Consider the following 25,780-nt stretch of genomic DNA (forward strand, 5'->3'; position numbering starts at 1 on the left):
AGTATTTGTATATGTGTGTGTGTTTGTGTGCGCCCTGCACGTCCACAACACACATTCTGATCTTTTTGTGTTATTTGAGAGAGATCTGCTATTTTGAATCAACTTGTAGGCAGTGAAAATTAGGTCAGATGAAAAATAAACATCGCTTCAGGAATACAACATTTCAACAGAGTGACATTTTCTGTGTGGACATAAAAGGAAGCAAGTGAGGGGGAAGAGGAGCACCTCAAAATGTCACAGGAGGTACAGACATGTAAGAGAACCAGCAGCATTGGTGCTCAGTGCATGTGAAACTGTGAGAATGACAAGCTGAGAAATGACCAGAGTGCTGTCAGGCTTCCACAACGCAAAAACAACATACAAACACATCACACTCCTGGAATCTTGGAAATGCACTTTTTTTCTTTTGATGCCTCCTTTCCTATTAATATTATTCACGCAATGTCATTCTTGCAGATCCCTTCCTAAAAAGTAAATTACCACTGTAATAAGAAAATATAAAGACGTCATTATAAGTGTGCTCTTTCATCGTCAGGAGCACCTATAAGATTTTTGTGAAATCACTGAAAATAATATATGTGAGAGATAAATACGCAATGTTAATATAAAAGCAGTAGTCAGTTATTTCATTACAGCTCGTGACCGCGTTGATTACTGAAGGCCACATCAGTTTCCCCACAGTTAGTCAGTTAGTATCTGGAGATTATGGCTTTAAAATAAAAGCATGAAATATTTCAGTGTAGGCTTAGACAAAATGAAATACAAGTCAGGTCCTGCATCATGGTAATGTATCAGACTGCACTTTAGAAACATTTTTTCTTAAATGTAGTTTTAAACATTTGTGTTCAAAGGCAGCTTTAAACACCATACAATAAAATCGGTGTTTCTCGCCAAACATGTGGGTCAAAATTAATTTTACTTTGAAATTATAGGCGGAAATAACGTCCATAATCTGTCTGGTTTGACGGTGGTACATTGACCCAGTTTCAGCAGTCTCGTCTTGTTTGAATTGGCGGCGCGGGCAGCGCGTGGAGGAGCGGCGTGCGCGGCGTGGATCTCACCGTCTGTCACACCGCCAGCATCACGATGCTGGAAACCAACTTTTTATCCACGCAATGAATCCTGCTAACGAAACCAGGGCCGAGAGAAGTACAGAACATTACATTTTTGCAGTTGGCACCTACAAACTTCTTGCTTTTACCATCGGCACTATTGGAGTGTTCGGCTTCTGTAATAACTTTGTTGTCATCGTACTCTATTGCAAATTCAAGAGACTGCGGACGCCCACCAATTTGTTACTGGTCAACATAAGTTTGAGCGATTTGCTGGTTTCTCTCTTCGGAATAAACTTTACGTTTGCTTCGTGTGTCAAAGGCCGATGGATTTGGAACCAGGCAACATGCATCTGGGACGGCTTCAGCAACAGCTTATTTGGTAAGAGAAATAAAATATGGAAACAACAACCTGTTTGTTTATACCCGCATTTTCTTTCACGCTTGTAAATATCGTCACATTTTGACCAAAGACGAATGCATTTACCTCCAAATTCCCTTAATCATTCGTTTTCCACTGTAGGCAAAAGTATAAAGATAATTTAATGGAAATATGTAGGAGGCAGAGATGAGCTCATTCACTGTAGATCGATAAATAAATAGATAGATACTTTATTGATCCCGTGGGAAATTACACATAACTATGTTACGCATGAAAAACCACATAGAAATAATTGCTGTAAAATGCACATGAATAAAGGTAAAAGCTGAGCATCAATTTGAACATTTTATGTTAGTTCCTGTGCACTCTTAATTTGTGGATTGTTAAAAAACAGACTGGGTCTAAAGCAGTTTACTGACCACTTGAGATGCAGTAAAATCTGACCTTGAAAGGCTCCTAACTATATATTTCTTTCTGTATTTAGCATGCAGGCAGTATGTGTTTTTTGTGCAAAGTGAGCATGTTTTGCAGGTCACTGCTACATGTGGAGATATCTTTTTGTCTCCCCCATTGTGTCTGCAGCTTTCATTTTCACTGTGACGTTGTTGTCCATTTATTACCAGCATAACTGTGTTCAGCAGTGAAGTGTGAATTAACACTCAGGGTCATTCTCTAGGTCCCACTCCTGTAGGAATTATAGCTCAGGAGGATGGATGTGTGATAACGAGCTCATTAGAGTGAAACCCTCAAGGCTTTTGCTGCTTTATCAGGAAACTAAACACAGAGATGCACTGGACAGTTGCCCTCTTCTCCTGCCGTCTTATTGTCCTTTAACTCACATTGGCTTCTTTGCACATGATCGAAGGAACATGTTTCCCTCCTCTGTCATGTGGCATGGCTGGCAACACTGACTTTGTTGATCTGGTTTGTTGTACAGATATACCACAGGTGAGGATTTGAAATTAAAAACTTGCAAAGTTGCATTCAGATTTAGAGCTGATATTTTAACCCAAGAAATGGTCATCACTGAAATGACATTGAGCAGGAAGGATGTGGTGTCCTGCTGCTTTGGTCCACACTCAGATGGGCAGGACAAACCTGGCAGATAATGGAAATTTCAATTTCGGTTACACCCTGACATCACCTACCCCTCCCCCTCGTCATTTACAGTACAGGAACTGAAACTGTTCATATGTACAGTGTTAATTTTTTACGTGTGGAACCCCAAGGTCATACAGTGGCACAATCACCCATGTGCCTGATAAAGTACAATACATAGCTCCCTGCTGGTTGTAACATAAAAACTGAAGCATATATAAAAATAAATGCCATAGCTCTCTCTGTGTCCTCTAGTCCTCTGTATGCTGTCATCGTTCTGCATTATCGTATGTATTACTCAGAGGAGGTTGGTGTCAGTGTGCAGGACACACACAGGAGATGCAGCAGTAAGCCCTGGCTCTTCTGTCAATGCACATTCATCCCACTGAAACCCAAGCTGGGTAGCTGTGGCTCGAGCTGACTGCACTGTCGGCTGTGATTGTAGTTTATGTGCCCGCTCACTGACATTTTTTTTTTTCTTGCTGTTTCCAGCATTCAAGAGCGCCTTTCAGACAGAGATGAACAGGTTATCGGTGTATGTAATTGGATAGATGCGTAGGTTGTGTCATGTGCATTGACCAAAAGGATGCAGAATCATTTTTTGTTGCTCTACCATGACTCTGGCTTACATATTTATTCTTGAATGAAAGACCCACACATTCATTCCATGAGTACCAAACAACTTTGCTTTAGCTGGAAAAAGCAGACTAAACGATAGAGACTCAGGTTTTAGAGGTGTGTCTTTGTGTGGGTGCATGTGTGTGGGAGTAGAGTCTTATTCACTAAGTTTTCAAGGATTCACAGTAAAATACTTGAAAGTGATTTTCAGCTGCAAGTTGTTCAAAATTCTGTTTATACAAATTACGATGACACTCAGTCCAGAGATGGCCACTGACCCAGATCCTGCACTGGAGTGCTCTGCATTACTCAGCGTGGCTCTTCGTCTCCCTCCACTGTCAGGCATTGTTTCCATCATGACTTTGGCTGCACTGGCCTATGAGCGCTACATCCGGGTGGTCCATGCGCAGGTGGTGGACTTCCCCTGGGCGTGGCGGGTCATTGGTCACATCTGGCTGTACTCCCTGGCCTGGACAGGGGCTCCTCTGCTGGGGTGGAACCGCTACACGCTGGAGATCCACCAGCTTGGCTGCTCCCTGGACTGGGCATCTAAAGATCCAAATGACGCCTCCTTCATCCTCTTCTTCCTCCTGGCCTGTTTCTTTGTGCCCGTGGGCATCATGATCTATTGCTATGGGAACATCCTCTATACAGTGCAAATGGTAAGTCATGCAAATATGCTGTTTTTCTGTTCAGTTGTTGGAATGTTTAATTATTAGAGTTATACTAATAAACAGAATGGATTACATAGACTTGTGCACTGATTCTGATCCAAAACAGAGGTCCACAGGAACTGATAATTATGGCACTTTGTCTTGCCATAACCTGATTTTCATTCTTCCCCAATTTACAAACTAACATTTCAACTGCTCAAATGAAATCTAAACTACTTTTCCCATTTACAACCATGTCAACAGACATTTTATGTGCTTTCATCTGGTTCTCTTCTACTGTCAACTCAGCAGCTTTCATCTCTCAATATTCAAAAATCAGCTCAACTGCTTTAAGCACATACAATCTGAGTGATGCTTGAAAACGCTTTGGATCTCAGGTCTTGAACTTAAACTTTAACTCCACAACTTCCAGTGTTCATAGATACTCTACACCAACTGCTTTAAGTTGTTACACTTCCACGTCACTCAGCTCACTCTTAAGGTAATACTTCAACTTCGTTCAAAAGCTAACATTCAAATTGAAAATTTTACTTCTTTCAGCACTTCCATTTGAATTACCATTTCAACTTCTTTCTTTATCTGTATTTTAACTGCTACTAAAATTTTAGCTCATTAAATATTTCCACAACTTATTATTTTTAACAATGGGCACACATATGCCATTATTACATTTTTACTTTCAGCAAAAGTCTGCACAAATGCAGACTTTAAGGACTTCTGGGTTTTTATTTTAATGAAAAGGAACTCCTTGACCTCCACTGGTCAAATGCTGGCCTTCACTCCTCTTTCATTACAGGCTTCATTATCATAATATGCTTCTGTGCCTTTAGGGTTTGTCCAAGCCCTTTGTTCCTTGTGCCTGCACTGAGCCTTAGAAGTATAGCCCTAAGTGTTGTCATCAGTCGCAGAAGACAGCCTGGTAATGCATGTCATCTGAGCAGACTATAGGATGAGCGTTAAGTGTTAATGATTGCCTGTATCAGCTTCACCTGTTTGTACCACTGAGCAAATGGCTAGTAAAGTGTTGAGCAGGGTAATATGTAAGCAAAACAAAACACTATGCAGTACTTATCAAATGACCCAGATGTCTGTCTGCATCACTGCTTGATGCAACTGCTATCTTTCGTTCTTTAAGAATTCACAACCTTGTAGAAAGTGTGAGCTGTTACTTCCTCAGAGCACCAAGCTGAGCGCACTGCACACCTCAGAGGCCTTCGAGGACTCATCGCACATCACGACATCTTGGGAGTTATGAAAATCTTCAAAGGGAAGTGCTCTGAACTGTACAGAGTATTTTTGGCCTGATAGAAAAGAAGCTCGCCTGTCTTGGAAATACCAGAAAATCTCACACTAGACATGTTAAAAGTTAGAGAACAGTAGAACATTAACATGGAAACAGTTTCTATCTGAAATGTAGATCATAAATTAAAACAGACCTTGTGATTTCATGAATAAAAATAGAAGTTTGCAGTGCCTGAATCAGCTGCTGTAGACTGTCTTGAGGGAGTCTAGAAAATTTCCATATGTTCTCATATTTTATTTCTTTTGCTGAAGGATATAATCTAATCTATAGTGTCAGTCACTATATTATTGAAGTATTACAGACACAACAGTGTGATTCATTAGCAATCAAACACACTGTCTGCTACAGTCTTGTCTGGTCAGGTATGACCAGTAGCTCGGCGGCTAATGTGAGTAAACTTTGGGATGATATTGCATTTCACAGACTTTGGGACTCTTGTCCACTTGTGCTACTGTTACACTGCATTTTCACATGTGGCAGCCATATGAGGTGTGGTTCAGCAAGAGTTCCAGTCTTCCTTTAAAATGTATTTTCATAGTAAACAGCGCATGCGAAGTGAAGAGAGATTTCTTTGAGTTCAACTAAAGTTAGACAAGGATGTCACTTTTGTCATAACAAGTGCTTTTTTTCTTAGTCTCCTTGCTGTGTTTTCCAAGCTATATCTTCTGTTAGTTCCTTTGGCTCCAAACCACAGTGCACAACTCTGCAAAGTTTTTGTGCATGTTCACACATACACAAAAGCAGGTGAATGCCCATTGGGAATCAAAGTGATTGTCGCACTGAATATGGGCAATGTAGGATGCAGTGAGTGCAAGTAAGTTGCAAACAGGCATGGCTGTATACATGCCTCTACACAAAAGCCACAAGCCAGAAAGGCTGGGAAACAGTGACGAAAGTAATTCCTGACAAATGCATTATGACTATTTTGGGATTATATTAAAACCTCACGTAATACAACCATTCAAACTGTTGACCTTTGCTGACTTTTCTCCCATTCTTCTTGAAATACACATAGTCTCTTAAATAGTCAAACCTGGAGATTGCGGTGTTAAACCACAAACCAACAGCAGTTGGGTCACAAGAGTGTCTTTATTGTTTGACCAGTATGATAATGCTGATAGCATCTTCCTCTCTCCTGTTTCTTGTAGCTGCGCTCTATCCAGGACCTCCAGACAGTTCAGATCATCAAAATCTTGCGTTATGAGAAGAAGGTCGCTGTTATGTTTTTCCTGATGATTTCCTGCTTCCTGTTGTGTTGGACACCATATGCTGTTGTGTCCATGATGGAGGCCTTTGGCAGGAAGAGCGTGATCTCTCCTACGGTGGCCATCATCCCCTCGTTCTTTGCCAAGTCCAGCACAGCTTACAACCCTCTCATCTATGTGTTCATGAGCAGAAAGGTTTGTAATCCTGAAGTTCTTTAAATAATAAAGAACTTTCATGTTTGTAGGAAGAAACTTTGAATGCTGGGTCAACTTTGAAACCTGCAAAAGGTACATGATGCTTCCTGGCAGCTGGTCACTTAGATTGAGAGCTCCAGGCATCACCATATAGGCTTAATTATTTGTTTTATTTTACTTAACCTGCAGGTTATCTATCGGCAGTTACATTTATTACCATTGACATAAGCATAACCTTGTCACTACAAAGCCAAAAGAGACACAGACTTACATGACAAAAATCACTGAATGTGCAAAAAGAAAAGGTCAGTTGCAAATATGGTGCCCTGACACTGAGGGCACACTCACTGCTGAAATTGTGAGTATGCACCAGCAGTTGGATGGAAAGCAGAAAACAGCATTGGCGGAAGTCAAAGAGTCAGCAACTGTCACAGTCTTCAGCAACTGAAGAGAAACTGGCAGTCATTTCCGAACGTCTGGAAAATGTCAAAGTCTGGCTTTCCTTCCTGGCTGCTGAGGGTGACTGGTCCTCACTTGTCACCTGTGTTGACCATTTAGAGGCCTAGAGGAAGATGAAAAAACCTGTGATTTCAAGGTTACCCAAAGGCTGCAGTGTTCTTCCAAAATGTATATGATCTCTCATCCAAAAGTGGAAGTGAGCTCAAGCACCATCACTCACAGGCTGGCATAAGCTGCTTGCAAGGGTGGTTTTGCAAGATAGAGGGGTAAGATTTCTTCATTATATTAGTGGCTCTTAAAATCAGACCTATGGCTTAGTTCATTATTATGCGCACAGAAGCACACACATTAGTGCAATTGCTCACTTGTTCTCAATTACAACACAACCTCTTTTACACTCTTACTTTACATTTATATTAATTTGTCTTTCCTTAATCGTAAATGTCTTTGTCTTCCATTTGAAGTTGTATGTGCCTGTATTTCCCCTTTACACATTGCATGTTTGGCTGAAGAGTTTGATTGCCACTTCCTCTGTTTTTGGTCGATTTTTTTTTCTCCTCCAGTGGCAACAGCTGAACTGAATTTAATATGAATAAAGAGGGCAAATCAATAGCATTTCAGTTAGAGGTTTGATAGAAAAAACAGCATGAGTACTTTTATTGTTGTTAAGTTTTTTTATGAGTATTTTGGGAACATTTTACACTAAATAGTACAGAATTTGATGTTTTTTAGTTAAGTGTTGTGATTTTCAAAGTCTGAAAATGTACAGCATGCATGTATTGTGTGTGTAGCAGTGAAATTCTCATTCACACCATGCCTTACATTGCTGGCATCCTTGGAGGCTGATATTTTGTGTTTGACAGACAAATGAGCAAGGAAAGGGTGCTGTTTCATCCGTGTGCTAAATACCATTCTTTGATCTCTTCCAACTCCTCCTCTCACAGTTCCGCCGCTGTTTGCTGCAGCTGCTCTGTTCGCGGCTCTCTTGGCTGCAGCACAGTCTCAAAGAACGCCCACTTGCTCCAGTCGAGCGTCCCATCCGACCGATTGTCATGTCCAGGGCATGCAGCGCGAGGGAACGACCCAAGAAGAAGGTGACCTTCAGCTCCTCTTCCATCGTCTTCATCATTACCAGCGATGACTTCCGCCACCTGGATGTGACCTCCAAGGCCAGAGATTCAGCGGAGGTTAATGTCATTCAAGTGAGGCCATTGTGATCCAAAAGGATTGGATTTTTCTCCCCACCACTCAGTATGCCTTAGGACAAACATGCAATTCCAAGCCAAAATAATCCTGTCTGACCTCCCTGGACTTTTCTGTGTCTGCACACATTTACAGACTTGTTGTGACTATTGTAAATATCCACCTGTCAGCCCAACTAAATGTATTTCCTGATGTTTTTTCTAAGCAGGTAGTATGAAAGTGTGAGATCCTTATCTAACATCAGCTGTTATGATAGAAGTACATAATGATGTATTTAAGAACTGTATTTTCTCTTGGAAAAAGAATCACAGTCATTTTGTCAAATATGCTACAATGTATATTTGATAACCTCAGGACTGTTGTCAAATATACATTGTGGCATATTTGACAACTGTGGGACTGTGTCCATTATTTAGAGGCCAGTGGTGTTATGGACCTGAGTATGCATCAACATTTCATAGCAGATTTTTGTGGTTGGTAACCAACTGCAAGTGTGAAACATAGAAAATAAGCCTTAACTCCTTGGCCATAAACCATAATACACAAACTGGTATTATTGTGTATGGATTCAATAAAGAGATCCTATTTTAAGCTACATAGTATGTGTACTTTATCTCATTTGAATCTAAATCTCCAGTGTGACGAGAGCAGTCACTGTGAAATGACATTTGGTGGATTTATATGTATGAGGACTACAGAATTGTAATTAGAAAAGAGGAGATGAGACTGGGACCCCAGTATGCTCCACTGAGACATAACTCCTTTCATAACCTCCTGGGCTGTCAGCTATGAATAGACTTGATGAATGGATTTAGCTGACAAACCCCTTATTCAATGGGGATGTGTGAGTGACTGTCTGAGTGAGTGGTCTTTGTTTTTATCGTGTTTAATTAAAAAAAAAATATGGAAAATATATTGATTTGCTTTATTGCAAGAGTTTGATGAGAAGATTGATACCACTCTTATATTTGTTTACTAAATATGAAGCTATAGCCAGGAAACACTTGGCTTGGCTAAGCATAAAGACAGGAAACAAAGCATCAATAAAGTAAGCAGCTAAATCGAGTTTCTTCTCACTTTGAATACAACAAATTTCCAAGGGAAAAAAAGGGATTTGAGCACACTGATTGATTTCCACAGTTAAAGGCTGCATATTGCTTGTTCTCTATCTGCATCTTCAGAATCTGCAGAGTTAAGGCTGCAAATCAACCAATGCTCAGTCCCTAATCCTAAAGGTTGCATTTAATTTGACGTGTTCAACTTGTATTTTTAATCCATACAAAAACCTGTGTAAAAATTCCTCCGCAAAACAACAAGTTGTCTTTTTACACTTTGTTTAATATATTTTTTTTTTAATTAAGAAGATATGTCATTGAGGTGCTGCTAGCTGGATATTTCTATCACATTCAGACAGCCAGGTTAGCCGTTTCCAGTTTTTATGCCAAGCTAAGCTAACTGATGGCTGTAGCTCCATGCTTCATATGAAAGTCGCATCGCTGAAGGTGAAGGTGGTGATGTGTTAATTTTGTTTTGACAACTTGTTTCTGCTGCCCCAATGTGACAAAAAACTGTCACTGCACATTTACGAATTTATTCATACAGAGTTGATATTGTCTCAAAAAGATAAGTAAGAATGGAGACAAAATAAAGATCTGACAACGACTATTAGCTGAGGGAGCATTTATTTGCATTTCATGTATTAGCATTTATATGAATTCATACCGCATGTACAATAGCCTCTGACTGAGTTTAGTACTGACACCTTGGTTTTCATGTTTAAAATTGTGCCAATGATGAGGATGGTAATGGCATAAAAATAATTAAATCTAAAGACTGAAAAAATCCACTGTTGACCTCCTTCAAGTCAAATTGTTATCTTTTAAGTTGATGAAATGTTATTATCAATCATTATGACTTGTATAAGTTAGGATAATTATTGTAATAGCACATTAATTTGCCTGAGCCTTTCAGAGCCTTCATTGTGTTCAGTGGAGGATTCAATCAAACTCTAATTAAAATTTGGACCCTCTCAATTCATTCTAGTGTTTAATGCTCCATTCTTTTCACTTGTCTGTCACATCAGAGACGGTGCTCACTGGATCCTGAGGGCCATGAGTCTGTTCCACATTTTCTCAGCGGGGATGATGAGCTTGTTGATATCAGGAGGATTTTTAATGAGCAAGTAGGTGGCTCCAAAAACAGCTCCGGTAGCACTGAGCAGCAGGCCACGGTTTATCACCTGTCAAAATTAAATAATTAATAAAAGTCCTTTTAAAGAAATTCCTTAGGAAATACTAACACAACACAACTGGCTATTTTCACATGTATCCCATCAATCATGTCTATTCCTGTTTTTGGAGGTTATTTGCCCCAATACTTAAGTACTATCAAGTTAAGCTGATATGACAACATGTGGACACTGGACTGAAAACTAGTAAACCAGGAAAAGGGGTTTTCTGATCATCGTCCTGGTGAGCTCTAGATGAAAAGCTATTACAGTTCATCATGAGGGGGGCATGAATGTCTGGACCAAACTTCTAGTTTTCAAACTTGTCTGAATTTTATCCGTCCAACAGTTGTTGAGATGTTTTGCTAAAAATAACAAATGTCAACCTCATTGTGACACTATAGGAAAAGTCAGGGGGTCACCAAAGTCAATAGTATTTTTCCTCTGGGCACCATGAATGTCTGTACATTGTACAAAAAGTAGCATAGAAAATGGATGGATATTTCAGTCCTGGACGAAGTGGTGACAGCAATTGTAGTCTGGCTAAAAATCAAATTTAATTTCAGATTTATTTAATAGAATTGATGTGTGATAATGTGAGGTATGTCTTGTGCTTTTTCCTACTGTGCATACAGCTGTATAGTCTTCAGACTGTATATACTGTTTCATGCAGCAATTTTTCTCCCTTCAGATAAAGGTCATTTTGCCCTCTGCCCAAACATCCCTATGGGTTTATTCACTTTACAGCAGAGGCTGTGAAATCCCTGCTGTCCTTCTGACTGTGGACCATTAGCACAGAAGCCATTAGCACAGACATTTCGGACAGTTTGACACAGTGCCAGGGACTAACTGGCTCATCCTCACAGCCAAACGTGAGAAATCAGAAACATTTCTATACGCAGTAAAGCTCTGTGTTTGTGGTAGAATAATTCAGATGATTCTAAAAGGGGAAGTATTTACCCAGTGAGAGTCCACCTTTCACACTCAGTGCTGATAATACTGCAACTTCTAAAGAGTCAGCAATTACAATATTAAAATGTTCAAAGGTATGAAATATCGGCCAAAAGTAAACTGTGTGCTGGGATGATGAAATGAAAGCATCTAAAGAGAGAACACATTTTTCTAAGTGTCTTACTTTGTTTTGCCAGTGCCAGCGCGCCACAGCTTCATGGTACCGTGTCCTAGTGAAAGTCACCTGGAGACAGCCAAGGACAACGAATGATACAGATTTTTTGATGGACCGAGGAATGTGGCAGCGATAACTGTGCTCATTATGACACTTACCATGGTGTAAAGTGGAATTATTGTCTTTGGCATGACAAAGTGGAAGAAGTTATCAAGATGTTTTCTAAACAGGAACCATCTCGAGTTCACATGGGCTCGCATCTGGGAAATAAAATAGTAGGTGTTAGTGAAGTGACTCACCTGTCCTTCATATTAAAATGTTATTAGATGTTGTCAAAAAATCTTTGATCTTCTGCGATGTAAAAGAAAGAAAGTCAGATATAAAAAGTACATTAAGTACTGTATTTGAGGCACTTTATTTGTGTATTTCCATTTTATGCTTTGTTATAATTCTACTTAGATTTCAGAGGGAAGTATTGTACTTTTACCCCACAACATCATATGTATTTCACAGCTATACTGAGTATTTATTTTTTAGATTAGGATTGTACATGTAAAACATACAATCAGTTCATAGTTATCAATGCACAAAGAAAAGTTGGCCTTCATATGGAGGCTCAGTATTAAGGATGTACGATCTTTTGACATCATTTTCTAGCATTTCTGACATCTCCCAAGTAAAAAGTCCACACTCTTTATTTATACTAGTTGTATGATCAGACCTTATATCTACTTTGTATCTGCTTAGGCTAAACTACAGTGGCTGCTATAAAATGTGATGCATTATTATAGATCACACTACCCAGCAGACTATAAAGCTTGGTCTCCATCTGCTGTGAAAATATGTTGCTCTTTGTCTGCTGAACGCTGCACTATGTTCATCAGCTTGATGAAATCAGGGTACAGCTGTGGGCTGATGAACAAATACAATGAGCCTATAAAGCACTGTGGAGCTGAGGGGGACTCCAGTGCTGGTGATAATATTTACCACTACAAGCAACATCTTTCACATATAGTCATTTGATTGACTGCTTTTTATTATAAAAATATCAATGTAATGAAGTACTTTTATTCTGTGGTTAGGTTACTTATCCTCATGTAAAAGATCTCTTCACTTAATACCTTGAAGTCATGACCTATAACTGAGAGTTAATCCATTTCTAACAGATACCTGGACACTACTTCAACAGTTGCTATGTTGTATGAGGTTGACCTGCACATGTTACACAAATTTGAATTACTTCGATGTAGTTGTACATGGCCAGGTCTGCAATTGCATGGTCATCTGGAACTCGCACTCTGGTATACTCAGGTAGTACAGCACCTGGAGGGGGGGATACATGAAGGGAAAAAATGGCAGATTTTTTCTTTTCTTCATTCTTTTCTTAATTATCACTTTATTCTCTGTGTCAACTTCAGTTCTTGTTCAGTTAAAGGTGCTTACTGAAATCCTCACTGAACTGCTCCATTATTTCATCAAAGACAATGCAATCCTCAAAGCCCTGTAAACCATGAATGAATGAATGAATGAGTCTCCATTTAATTCTTTTTCACTTTTTCTTCTCCTCTATTTAGTGTTACTTACAGCGTTCATCCCCTGCCCATAGAAAGGCACCACTGCATGGGCTGCATCGCCCATAAGGACACATTTGTCATCAATGTGATATGGGGTGCACTTGACAGACACCATGGCCTGTCCAGGCAGTCGGAAATAATCCCTCTTGAGATTTTCTCTGCGAGACACAAATGGATATAAAACAATTACAAACTCATTTTGAGATAATTGTTTTGACAGTTGTTTTTTTTAACAACAGACTCTGTGTTTTTATGTGCTACAAAAGCATCAGTCACATCTGAGTAATCTAAGACAACCACGCTCTGCCTGCCCTGGTGAAGTTAAACAGCCAGACAAAGTGACAGAAAGCATGCATTCAGTTGCTTATGCCTGAGTGCTCCATATAAAGTCAGCCCAGAGAGGAAGTGAGTGAATGAAGCTTCAAGCGTTGCTACAGTTCACGCCTCCGCTATCTCTCCCTCACCCACAACATATGGTTCACCTCAAATTAAAAGCTCACAGCACAAAGTAAGTCTGCAATTTCACACATCACAGATCATGACTGTGGATGTCCTGGAATCGACAGGATGATGGGAAATGAAAGTGTTTTTGAAGATGGCTTGGCAAGGTGAGTAAAGAGATAAAGACAGTTGGGGAGGTGAAAAGGGGGAGACAGAAATAAGAGACTGTATCGAGAGAGGGAGGGGTCAAAGTGAGAAAGTCACTTACACTCCTATTAGTGGTACAGCATCGGAGAAGTATTTCTGGAAAAACTCGATGACTTCGTCTCCTGTGGTGATCTTCTCAAAATCGTCAAAGGGCATGAACAGGGTACAGGTAAATGTCTTGTCCTAAATTGGAAAACAAACACAGTGCCCAGCGACATTAGCTCTGAAATCCATCTTGTCAGGTTAAAACAACATACCTTTATTTACTGGTACACAGAGACATTACACTTACTTAGAGATTTACATTTTAGCACACATTGTTCTAGCAATGGATGCCTTTGACCGCCAACATTATGCACAGTTTTTGGAATACGTGCATCAATAGATCAGACAATTGTCTTTTTGGTCATTTCTGGTTATTTTAAAGAAAACACACCTGTGATAACAAGACTAACAGTGTGCGGGTGTGCTGCGCCTAGTACAAAGGACTTAGTACGGCGTTACAGTAATGTGATTACTTTTTCTTCCTTGAGGAAACCACAAATTTGGCATGCTTTCATGAAATTCATACAGTGTATGGCAGAGTGTACAACTGAAACTGTAAATATGCCATCTCCCCATCTTCTAAGCATATTAACTGCTCAAAAAAAATGTACGCCTGGCTTCATCACAAGAGTCTAATCATCACTGTCCATTTATTTTGTGTTAGTTAAACAATAATGACACAACACGAAAAGCAGATAGGACACATAATGAAAATAAATCAAACCTGTACATTTAATTTTTTTGTAGCTCTAAGCTTATATATATGTGTTGCACATTTTTGGGTTGTATTAACAAAAGGGCCCAACATTAATTACTGTTTTATATGCCCTCTTGCTCTCTTTGTATCCGTTCTGATACAATGTAACATAAATAAAGTATCTGTGAAAAATATTCTTAATGCTTCCCCACTCAAGGTTCACTCACTCAGCAAAGATGTATCCACTGAGGAAAGCCATGAGACATGACCAAAGGTTTTGAGAATAGTAAGTGAGACTTGCTTTTAGAACAATTGCTCACATGCATTTTTATTATTTGTTATACTAAATAATCTGAAAAATCCCCCATGCTGAATTGGATATAGATCCTTCCATCCTCAATGTGAATATAATAGCTGAACTATACCCAGTGCAGGTGATGGATGAACGCGAACTTGGACAGGGGCATTATGTGCCCATCTGACCAGGTGCTATCCATCAACATCGCAAAGTCCTCCCCAAGGACCTTTTAGCACAAGCTCTGTTACCATGGTATCCACAGTGGCAGGAATATGTTTTGTTTTTCTCAGCCCTAAAGTGTTCCTGGGAACTGGGGCAGTGAGTGACAAAAGCACTTCAAAGTCGGCTGCCTTAACGTGGTCTCAGTGAAGAGAGCGAAACTGTTGCGCTGAGTCAGCCATGGAGAAAATCCACTGTGGGAGTAAGAAGGACAGGAGAGATGCAGAGAAGTCTGATAAAAGGAGACAGCAAGACTGATGAGAAGGAGGACACAACTGCTGCGTCAAAAGAAGGAGCGTGTTCTAATGAGTAAGCCTCTAGTGGCTTCGAAGCATCTGCAAACAAGGCTAATTAACCCTATGAAGACACTCCAGAGGTCAATCATGCCCTGAAGTGATGCTTTGGTTTTTCTGTTGACAGCTAGTGGCTGCCAAAAAAAATGTATGGCCATAAGTTCACAAATAACCAGCTTACATTGCTTAAATTGGAAGTGTATTTTGAGAAAGTGTAGATATAAAACACAGGAGAGAGGAAAATAAAATTCATACTCACCAAGTTGGGCAGGGCAATCATCATGAATGTGTTTCGTGGCCAGATGTGCAGATAATTAGGCTTCATGGCAAACTGGGGACGATGATGAAAGTGGGATAAACAAAATGCAATACACAAGACATCTACAATGGTGTTGAAGTCTGATCTGATCTGCTCTGATACCTCCTTCAGTAAAAGGAGGATACTACACAGAGGACTGACCTCTCCACTGATGGGTGGCATGGTGAGCTCCATGTAGCCATGAGGGATGTAGGTCTGGCTGTAGTTGAAGCGGCTGCGACGGAGGAATTGCTTGCGAATGGCAGAGAAAGCTCCATCACAGCCTACAATCAGGTCTGCCTTGATTTGCTCCGTGGACCCATCTGACCTGAGAAACACAGTAACATCCCAAATTAACCTCAATGTTTGGTGTACTGACATTCATATCATTCCAAAAAAGAAAAAAAAAAAGAAAAAATATCAGTAAGCAGTCTGGATGATGAATAATTTACTGAGCAAAGGCAACGATTTCAGTCAGAAACCTTCATCTGCCTTGGAGCTACATCCCAATCCCTATGCACCTGTCACCCAGCTGGCACCCAGGTGTGTAAAAAGTGTTCTTTTGTGGATGTTTAGTCTGAGAAAATGTGGTAAGTATTTGGCCCTCAGGCTATGCGCTCCAGGTTTGATTGAGACAAATCTAATGCAGACAGAGAACTCCATGTATAAGCTTCTCTTTTGGCCTTTTCATCCTGCACACTTTGGGAGTATCTTTTTTCACTGTTCACTGACAGTTGCATCTCTTTTTGGTTTGCCATTAGTATGCTGGAAAATGTTTTCTTGTATTCTCATATGTTAGCTCAGATATGCAGATATTAAAGATTTTTCACATTGAGATTTAAATTGCACATGCCCCTTGCCTTGCAAAACACAAAACATAAACCTTACAATTTAGTGATTTTCATAACAGGTGATCGTTATGCTCCAGCTGTGCCTGCATCATGGCATGCTGATTTTGCACAGTGTCTGCACGCCACAGTGCTACAGCTCTCCACCTAGAAATATCATATCTCAAAATACTAATCAGATTACAATACTAAACAGCATTTAGAGATATTCTAAGACCTCAGTGGTGTGTGATTAGATTTAGTAATATTATAGACCAGACCATGAGAACAGGTCATGTTCATCTATTTAATGTTGATGGCAGTCTCTTAACACTTCCTGACCAGTATGAGAGGAAACTGGCTATGACAGTGGCATGAGACTCTCCTTGTACATTTAATTAAACAAGCTTGGGGGAGCAAATAAGAGTTGTCACAGTTCAACAACAGGTTAGAGCAAAGGATGTGTCCTGGAGGTTCAAGGTACACGCCAGGGTGGCTTTTGGATTCCAGGCACATTCATAGTCTTTATGTACAACTTGATTTCATTAAAGTGCATGAAAGTGTTTGTTCGCTGTTGCAATACCTGCATAGTGACTCATTCTATTCCACATTTTCCACTGGGTACATACTGGACCACTAGGCTTAAAAATAATTAAAAAGAAGTACCAACATACACGTCAAATGGATTTTTATACGCATTTTAGATAAGGCTGAATTCAATTTAAAAACTCTGTGATCAAACTAAGCACAGTTTGCATTGCTGCATATTGTTAACTGCTAACATCCACAACTAAAAGACCTGAGGGTGTTTCAGTGTTAATTGGGTTGTAAATTATGTGTCACGTTTTCCTCAAGGACAACCAATTACAGAGCCACAAAAAAATTACATACATACACTTCAAAGGCAACACGTTTATCACTATCCCAGAACTTGGATAGTTAACACGTGCAAGGGCACACATGTTTCCACGAAGGATCACAGAGGGAACGTGATCAATAAGGCCATTGTTTAAACAAAGAATTCAAATGAGCAGATTCTCCTCCTAGATTACCCTCCCTCTATATAATGTGTGTCTGTGTGTGTGAGACGGAGACCGTGTGTTGTGAGTATGTTTACACACACATAAAATCAGTGACTATTTACCTGACAAAGGTCATTAGCCCTGTTTCAGCATTACAGTCCTGTAGCTTGTGATCGAAGTTCAACTTTGCGTTTGGATACGTCTCTGCCTCTGTGAGAGTAAAATGTTGCAAGAGAAGCTCAAATATGACAAATGAAAGCATGGCATAACACCAGCAGTTCACTATGACAAGTAATATCTGCTAAAATACTCACAAAACCTTCATGATTCTAGTAAAGTGCAGTAAGGGCACAGCATGTTATCAAACAGTTAAATCACTCCCCTGCTGAAGGGGACTGACCACCTGCTGAGTAGCATGAACCTCATGAACAAGAGAACAATGCAGTCAGTGTTTCTGGTTTTGTGAAAACTGATGTTAATATTGTCACACTCTGAAATATCTTCATCTCAGTGTTTATTCCTGGTGTCTGAATTGTTCCTGATAAGAGCAACAGCTTTACAATCAGCCTCTTTTTCTGCACACTCAGAGAATCTAATCAGTCACAGGCTGGTGCTGTCGCACTTGACTTCCAAGCACATACTGTGGTGCTTCATTAAATGTTAGACAAAATTCTTTAGAATGACATGAAGCTAATGGGCAGGGACTGTCTGCACTGAATATGGCTGAGCTCACTAGCAAACAGATAATATTGGACATTTAGTGGGGAGAAAGAATATTGGCTTCATAGCTAGAGCTTTATGAAGACTTCATGAATTCAGAATGTACTGAAGGTGCAGACTTGAAACTTGATTAAGGATTTCGCAATATTCAGGAATTAATTAAATGTAACTTTCAAACACTATATAAAATTCTTACTCTTACAAATAAAAAGTTGAATTCATTCAAAACTACTCCATTCAGTACACTAAAGGGTTAAGCTGCTGCACCTTACAGCAAAAATACATGGAGCATGTGGTGGACGTGCCAGTGTGTTTTCTGAGGAAATTTGCTTGTAAAACCAGCTTGATGATTTTGTTCAGGGTGTTTTTCAGCTTCAATGATCAATTTCACCTTATCCATGTTTCTGCTACAGTAATATCATGAGTGACACTCAGCTAACTCTGTAGTGAGATTTCAAACACTTCTGAATCATCATCATCATCATCACTAGTCTCCAGTCGTGCTGCTGTTTAGCATCTAGCATTAACTTATAGTTGTTGCTTGTGGCTGATCAAAGCAAAAGTTGCTCAATCTGGCTTTAAAAAGCAGTAATGCAGTGAATCTACTAATACATTTCTGCATCAAGTTATTAGTAAGCGAATGCTTTGACTGCTGTCTGTTTTATAGCATCATGATAGTTCATATGCTTCATGGAAAAAGCTGTTCTAGACATTCACTGATTTGTTGGAATGAATGAAATATTTTTTTAAAGAAAATCGAGAGACCGTTGGTCAGATTGTTACTGTGCTTGTATGAAAGTTTATTTTCTTTTCTTTTTTTTCCTTTTGTGAAATTTTGCAGCATTTTCTTGTTGGGAATTTGCATCATTTAAATACTAAATTGCCATTTCAATTTGGCTATAATTTGACTATTTCAGCACACATTCCATGACATTGTGTTCAGTGTTCATACTCCAAGGCTACTTTGGGTAAATTATAAAAAAAGACACTATTTATGTTCTTACCTTTTAGCAGCTCTTTGTTTAGATTGGCTCGGTCTACTGACAGGATGTACTGAAAGAGAACAACCTGTAACTCCACGGGTACTACTTCCTTCACAATCACAACCGCAATACTGTTCATTTAAATTAAATGATACATATATATATATCTCATATATATATCTAAAATCCCTCCCTCTTACCACAGGAACCACTGTTGCTTTTACACGCCACATCTATCCACATCATTCTTGATCCTCTTTCAACTCTTGGTATTTTTCGAGTTTCTCGTGTTCCTTCTTCTTGATGTTGCTGTCACTTGTGATCACTGCGTCCACCACCGTCCATCACCACTGCCTTCTTCTGGTGTTTCTCGACCACCATAACTAGCCTGGCGAACCTGGCGGACTTGGCTGGTCCACCATTTTGTCAGTGTGATCTGGAAATCCCACAGGATCTTAGCTTGGTCATTCTCAAACACTTTTGGAGGCACCATCCACTCACTGAATTTACTGAGTGCCTGTTCTTGTGCTGCCATGATTAGTGTTTCTGTGCGGTCCTTCAATCCGGCCTTCTGTAGCAATTGGTAGAATTTCTTGGTATCGGCCACTTCTTCTATCTGTTGGTGGTACATGCCATTCAGGGGCTTGTCCCTCCATGATGGTTTGTCCTCTGTCCTCCTCATCATTGCCAGGTTTCTGCTGCCTGAGGTACTCACTTAGCAGTTCATTTCTGGGGGTCATTTTCCTGATGAATTCCTGGGTCTTTCCTGTTCCGTCTTGGACAATGGCTCTGACATTCACTAGTCCGATGACTCCTTTTTTCCCCTTACTGTAGTTTCAGGGTGGTGGATTTGGGATGAAACCCTCCATGCATCTTGAGGAGCTTCCTTGTCTTGATGTCAATGGCCTCTATCTCCTCCTCTGGCCAACTTATTATGCAAGCGGGGTATCTGATGACTGGCAGGAGGTATGTGTTGATGGACCCGGTCTTGTTCTTACCATTCATTCTCAGGACAGGATATATATATTCAACCCTATCTTCTCCATGAGATTGAGGATCTCCAAAACTGACAGTAGTGTAATTATGAAATAACTATTTTCAGACAGACTAAACATACTTACAAATAACAGGAACACATTTCATGGTGACATAGAAACCTAGTTTTGTTGGACTTTTGCTTTTGTTGACTGCACAAGTTGTCACTTGTACTGTTCATCATTTGATGCATCCTTAACTCAGCTGAGCTAACATACCTCTGTGGGTGCAGCTTCTGAGTTCCTCCTGAGTGTTTGCTTACAGACAAACCCGCTAGCGCATATTAGGTCTAACAAAAATTCATCAGTTGATTCAGCATACCTGGTGCAGGTCTTAGAGCATGTTTATGAAAAAACAAATTTGTAACTTAAATCAGCAATATGTACTTAGTAGGGAATACTATAAAGATACTATCCATGTGCTAAGCACCTTAATTAGAATTTACTAGAAAGTCAAACTGACAAGATATATTAATGCTGCATACCTTGGCTCTTCTTGTGTTTTGCTTGATCAAATATGTTCACATGTTTATAATACAACAGTGTCTAGCTTACCTGGCCTTTCTTGCCATAAGGGATCGGGGACTGCTTCCCATTCAGCGAATGTATCATTCTTGCATGCATGGGGATTCCCTGGGAAACAATCTGAGGAAACATTATTGTTACAAACTTTAACAATGACATTTACTAACATTTAGAATAAATAATTGTCCATGGTGTTACACTCTGCATTGGCAAACCTATGTTTTCAGTTTCAGTTTATAGGTGGTAAACAGAATATGATGCCCACAGATAGCTCATTTAGACCAAATGGTCAACCAGTAAGTGAAGACCGTATAAAGCAAATTCTGTCAGGCTGAAAATTCATGCAAGTACAACAAAAGGTTCTCAGGCGTACATAAAATGTCAGTAAACGTGCTAACCTCAGAATATAACGTCTTTAGTGGACTGCAAGCTATGAAAGCAGCGTTGACAGATTCCCTGTGGCCTGGACACACAATAATATTTTTTTTACTAGAGATACAGCCTCTGTCTATGATGTGTTGTTCAATAGGACTTAAATGGTAACGAGGGCAGGATTAATGACCTAAGAATATTGGTTTCTTGCAATACCAAGCAAGACCAATAAATGGGAATGGTAGGGTCCCTTTATTTCCTTGATATTAAACAGTAAAAATATTTCAACATACCTTCTCTTCCATTCCAACATGTTTCAGCGCTTGCCGACCCCTGTGAGACAAAGCCAGGTTGATGCTTCTCCCTTTCACAATTTTGGCTTGCCGGATATCTGACCAAAATCAGGCAAAAGGTTTCAGTGCCATTCTAGTTATCCCTTGAAACGGTGATGTTTCTATTAATCATCGTGTGTATACTGATCAGGAATATTAGTTTGATGTGTGAGAGTGATGTTACAGTCATATTAGTTTAGTAAGTTTTGAAGTGAACTTTGATTCTACCTTCCCGAGCTTCAAACACTTGCACATCAAAGCCTCTTTTGGCAAAGAAGCAGGCATTCAGTGCCCCAACCTAAAGGATGAAGGGTGATGAGGACAGTCTTTTTGAAAATCTTGCCGAAATCAGTGCTTTACGCCACCATATATAAATAATTAGTTCTCAACTATACAACATTAATAACATATGCTACAAAGCCATTTTTTTCAAGACTTGACAATACGTTTGTAATTTTATTTTCTTATTCAAAAATTTTCAAGTTCAAATACATATTTCAGTGCAATATACAAAACAGAAATCCTCTTCTTTGCATGGACATCTGTCTCCATTTAAAATAGAACCGTTGCCTTGTTAAAAGGGCAGTGTGCAGTCGTGAAATCAAAACAGTATATTAAGTTCATAATTTACTTTCACTTTCTTTTCTTACCAAACCTCCGCCAACCACTGCTACAACTTTTTTCCTGGTTGATCTGCCTGTTGATTCCTCCATTGGGCTTATGTTTCTCCGTTGCTCTGACCCTCCTAACTGTCCCGTTTAAAATGAGTTACAGAGGTAGGTAAAGATTCATAAGAGGAGGGGCTGAGTGTCCCGTGAATGTCACTCGAAGTCAGTTCCCTTTTCAAAGCAAACAGACAGACAGATAACTGAGGACTTTCCAAACACAACTTTGGAGTCAAAAGGTCTAAAGCAGAAATTCCTTGTTCAAAAAGACTGGGTAACTGGGTAGAAGTTCCCAGTTACCAGTATATCAGGAATTCATGACCTGTCTGAACCTGTAGATATATTAAGATCTATAACATATATTAAGAAGAGTTTAAAATGACATGTAGTTAGTAGTCAAACAGCTCATAAAATAACAATTTTAGTCTAGTGGTTGTTAAAAGAAAGAAAGAGTTAAAGAAAGAGGTCAAAAGGAGGACGTCACGCGGCAGGCAGGCTAATGAATGTCATTGAAATACACAAATATGACAATGTTTGTCGCCATCTAGTGGCTGTGTGATCACATCAATTTCAGCCACTACATGATCTCACCTCATAAAAACATACCCGAAAATTCAGAGAGCGAGTGTGCAGAAAGAGGTTTATATTACTATCCGTTATTAAACATCAAACAGCAAATGTATGAAAATGAAATGAATGAAAATGTTGAAAATGTACAAACATGACAGTGTAACCATGACATTACATTGCATTCTTTGGCACCTGTCTTAGTAGTAAAACATACCCTATATATTTTAAGAATACATCTTCAATTAAAGTAAGGCATCAGTCCATTCATTCTCTGAGAAGTTTTTAATATTTTTTTATGTCACCAGTTCACTAATAATAGCTTCCCAATAGTAACTGAATAGCGTGGAATGTTTTTTTTTTTTTTTTTCTGACATTTTTAAATCAGCTTTGTTAAATCGTTGGCGAGAAAAATGCTGGGTAGAGAGAGCCGGTGTGGTGTTGGCTGACGTGCGGTCCCTGGTGAAAAAAATGGATGAACTACGACTCCGTATTACAAACAACAGGAGACTTATGGACTGTAATGTCATGATCTTCACCGAAACATGGCTAAACAGCGGCGTACCTGACAACGCTATCGAGCTAACCGGACGCCACACACTCCGGGCAGACAGAGCGGCAGATGACTCCGGTAAGACTAGAGAATCAGAATCAGAATCAGAATTCTTTATTTGTCACATGTGGATGTGCATCCACAGTGAAATGAAAAAACAACACTCCTTTTTACAACTGTGCAAAAATAATAAAAATACAATTGACATGAGATAAAAGATAAAAAGTTAAAAAAATAGAACAGAATAGAATAGAATAAAAAATAAAAAATATAAAGATAGAGATCTAACCTCAGTGGCAGAGGGAATGTAAATATACATAAATATACACATCGTATACATAGTATACAATGAGGAGGAGGACTGTGCATTTATATGAACAAATCTTGGTGCACAGACTCTGTCATTATTGAGAGGCACTGCTCAGCTAACCTCGAATTTCTCGTGGTTAAGTGTAGACCGTTCTATCTGCCAAGGGAGTTCACTTCCACTGTTATAACTGCTGCTTATATCCCCCCGGACGCTAATGCTAAGCTGGCTATGAAGCAACTTTATGCAGCCATTAGCAAACAACAGACTGTTCACCCAGAAGCTGCCTTTACAGTTGCCGGTGATTTTAATCACTCAAACTTGAAGACAGTGCTTCCAAAATTCCACCAGCATGTTTCCTGCAACACAAGAGGAAACAAAAGTTTGGACCATGTCTACACAAACATTCCTGGGGCTTACACCGCGACCCTCACCCATACATCGGACAGGCAGACCATCTCTCTTTGTTTCTTATCCCTAAGTACTCACCACTTATTCAACGTGTGAAGCCATCAACCAAAACCATCAAAGTGTGGCCAGAAGGGACAGACCATGTACTCCAGAGCAGGTTTCAAAACACAGACTGGAGTATGTTTGCTGCTCAGGCTACCTGTGGCTCTCACACAGACATTGATACATACACCTCCTCTGTACTGGACTATATCAACACCACCATTGACAGTGTCACAACAGAGAAGCAGATCACCACGTACCCAAATCAGAAGCCATGGATGAACAAGGAGGTGCAGCTCCTGCTGAAAGCCCGCAACACCGCCTTCAGATCAGGTGATGCACAGGCCTACAGCATATCCAGGGCTAATCTGAGGAGGGGCATCAAAAAGGCCAAGCACAGCTACAAGCTAAAGGTAGAGGAGCACTTCTCCAATTCCGATCCAAGACGCATGTGGCAGGGCATCCAGGTCATCAGTCACTACAAAACAGGTAACTCGTCCATGACAGCCACAGATGTTTCCTTTCTGAATGAGTTAAATGACTTTTATGCTCGTTTTGACAGGGACGACACTGAAACGGCCACCAACACCACACTCTCAGCAGACCACCAGCCCCTCACCCTTACCTCCACAGACGTCTGCGCCGCACTGAGTAGGACCAACGCACACAAGGCTGCTGGCCTGCACGGCATCGCCGGTCGTGTGCTAAAAGCATGCGCGGAGCAGCTCGCTGGGGTCTTTACGGACATCTTCAACCTGTCCCTTGCCCAAGCAGCTGTGCCAACATGCCTCAAAACCACCTCCATTGTACCAGTCCCAAAACACTCCAGCCCAACATGCCTGAATGACTACCGCCCAGTTGCACTCACACCCATTGTCTAGTTCATCGGCTAGTTCTGTCACACCTTAAGAGCTACCTCCCACCCACACTGGACCCACATCAGTTTGCCTACCGCAGCAATAGGAGTACAGGGGATGCAATTTCCACAGCGCTGCACTCGGTGCTCACACACCTGGACAATAACAACACATATGCACGGATGCTGTTTGTGGACTTCAGCTGGGCATTCAAGACCCTCCAAGTTAATCACCAAACTTGGAGACCTGGGTATCAACACCTCCCTCTGCTACTGGATCAGAGACTTCTTGACCAACAGACCGCAGCATGTTAGGTCAGGCAACATCTGTTCCTCCACCATCACACTCAACACAGGGGTACCACAGGGCTGTGTGCTGAGCCCATTCCTCTACTCCCTCTTCACCCATGACTGTAGGCCTGCACATGGATCCAATTCCATCATCTAATTTGCTGATGACACCACAGTTATTGGCCTCATCAGCAACGACGATGAGACAGCCTACAGGGAGGAGGTACAGCACCTGGCCACGTGGTGTGCAGAAAACAACCTGTTCCTTAACACCAGCAAGACAAAGGAGCTCATTGTGGACTTCAGGAGGGAGAGAGGAGGCACGCATGCCCCCATACACATCAACGGGATGACGGTTGAACGTGTCTCCAGCTTCATGTTCCTGGGGACCTGCATCTCAGAGGACCTGACCTGGACCACCAACACCTCCAGCCTTGTGAAAAAGGCTCACCAGCGCCTCTTTTTCCTGAGGACACTGAAGAAACACCATCTGTCTTCAGCCATCCTGGTGAACTTTTACCGCTGTGCAATTGAAAGTATCCTGACCAGCTGTGTCACAGTATGGTATGGGAACTGCTTGGTTGCAGACTGCAAGGCGCTACAGCGAGTGGTGAAAACCGCCCAGGGCATCACAGGGACTCCACTTCCAGCCCTTGAAG

At 40.5% G+C, this 25,780-nt stretch overlaps 2 protein-coding genes across 2 annotated transcripts; one reads left to right on the top strand and one right to left on the bottom strand.

Annotated features, from left to right (window-relative positions):
• The first annotated feature begins 981 nt into the window (after positions 1-981).
• Positions 982-9,848, top strand: opn3 (opsin 3). The gene is made up of 4 exons (XM_046402491.1): positions 982-1,434; positions 3,493-3,812; positions 6,276-6,527; positions 7,931-9,848. Exons 1-4 carry the CDS (start codon positions 1,116-1,118, stop codon positions 8,201-8,203), a joined length of 1,164 nt encoding a protein of 387 aa, XP_046258447.1. The 5' UTR covers positions 982-1,115; the 3' UTR covers positions 8,204-9,848.
• A 4-nt stretch (positions 9,849-9,852) lies between these two features.
• LOC124066235 (kynurenine 3-monooxygenase) lies at positions 9,853-22,303 on the bottom strand. Its single transcript, XM_046402490.1, has 15 exons — positions 22,080-22,303; positions 21,658-21,727; positions 21,391-21,488; positions 20,756-20,845; positions 19,188-19,236; positions 17,586-17,673; positions 15,777-15,942; positions 15,576-15,647; positions 13,826-13,947; positions 13,127-13,274; positions 12,986-13,043; positions 12,783-12,865; positions 11,701-11,802; positions 11,552-11,611; positions 9,853-10,428 (listed from the first exon to the last, which is right to left on the bottom strand). The coding sequence occupies exons 1-15, from the start codon at positions 22,140-22,142 to the stop codon at positions 10,282-10,284; spliced, it is 1,416 nt and encodes a 471-aa protein (XP_046258446.1). The 5' UTR covers positions 22,143-22,303; the 3' UTR covers positions 9,853-10,281.
• Between the last annotated feature and the right edge of the window lie 3,477 nt (positions 22,304-25,780).

The sequence above is a fragment of the Scatophagus argus genome, chromosome 10 (assembly GCF_020382885.2).
Source record: "Scatophagus argus isolate fScaArg1 chromosome 10, fScaArg1.pri, whole genome shotgun sequence".
Lineage (NCBI taxonomy): Eukaryota > Metazoa > Chordata > Actinopteri > Scatophagidae > Scatophagus > Scatophagus argus.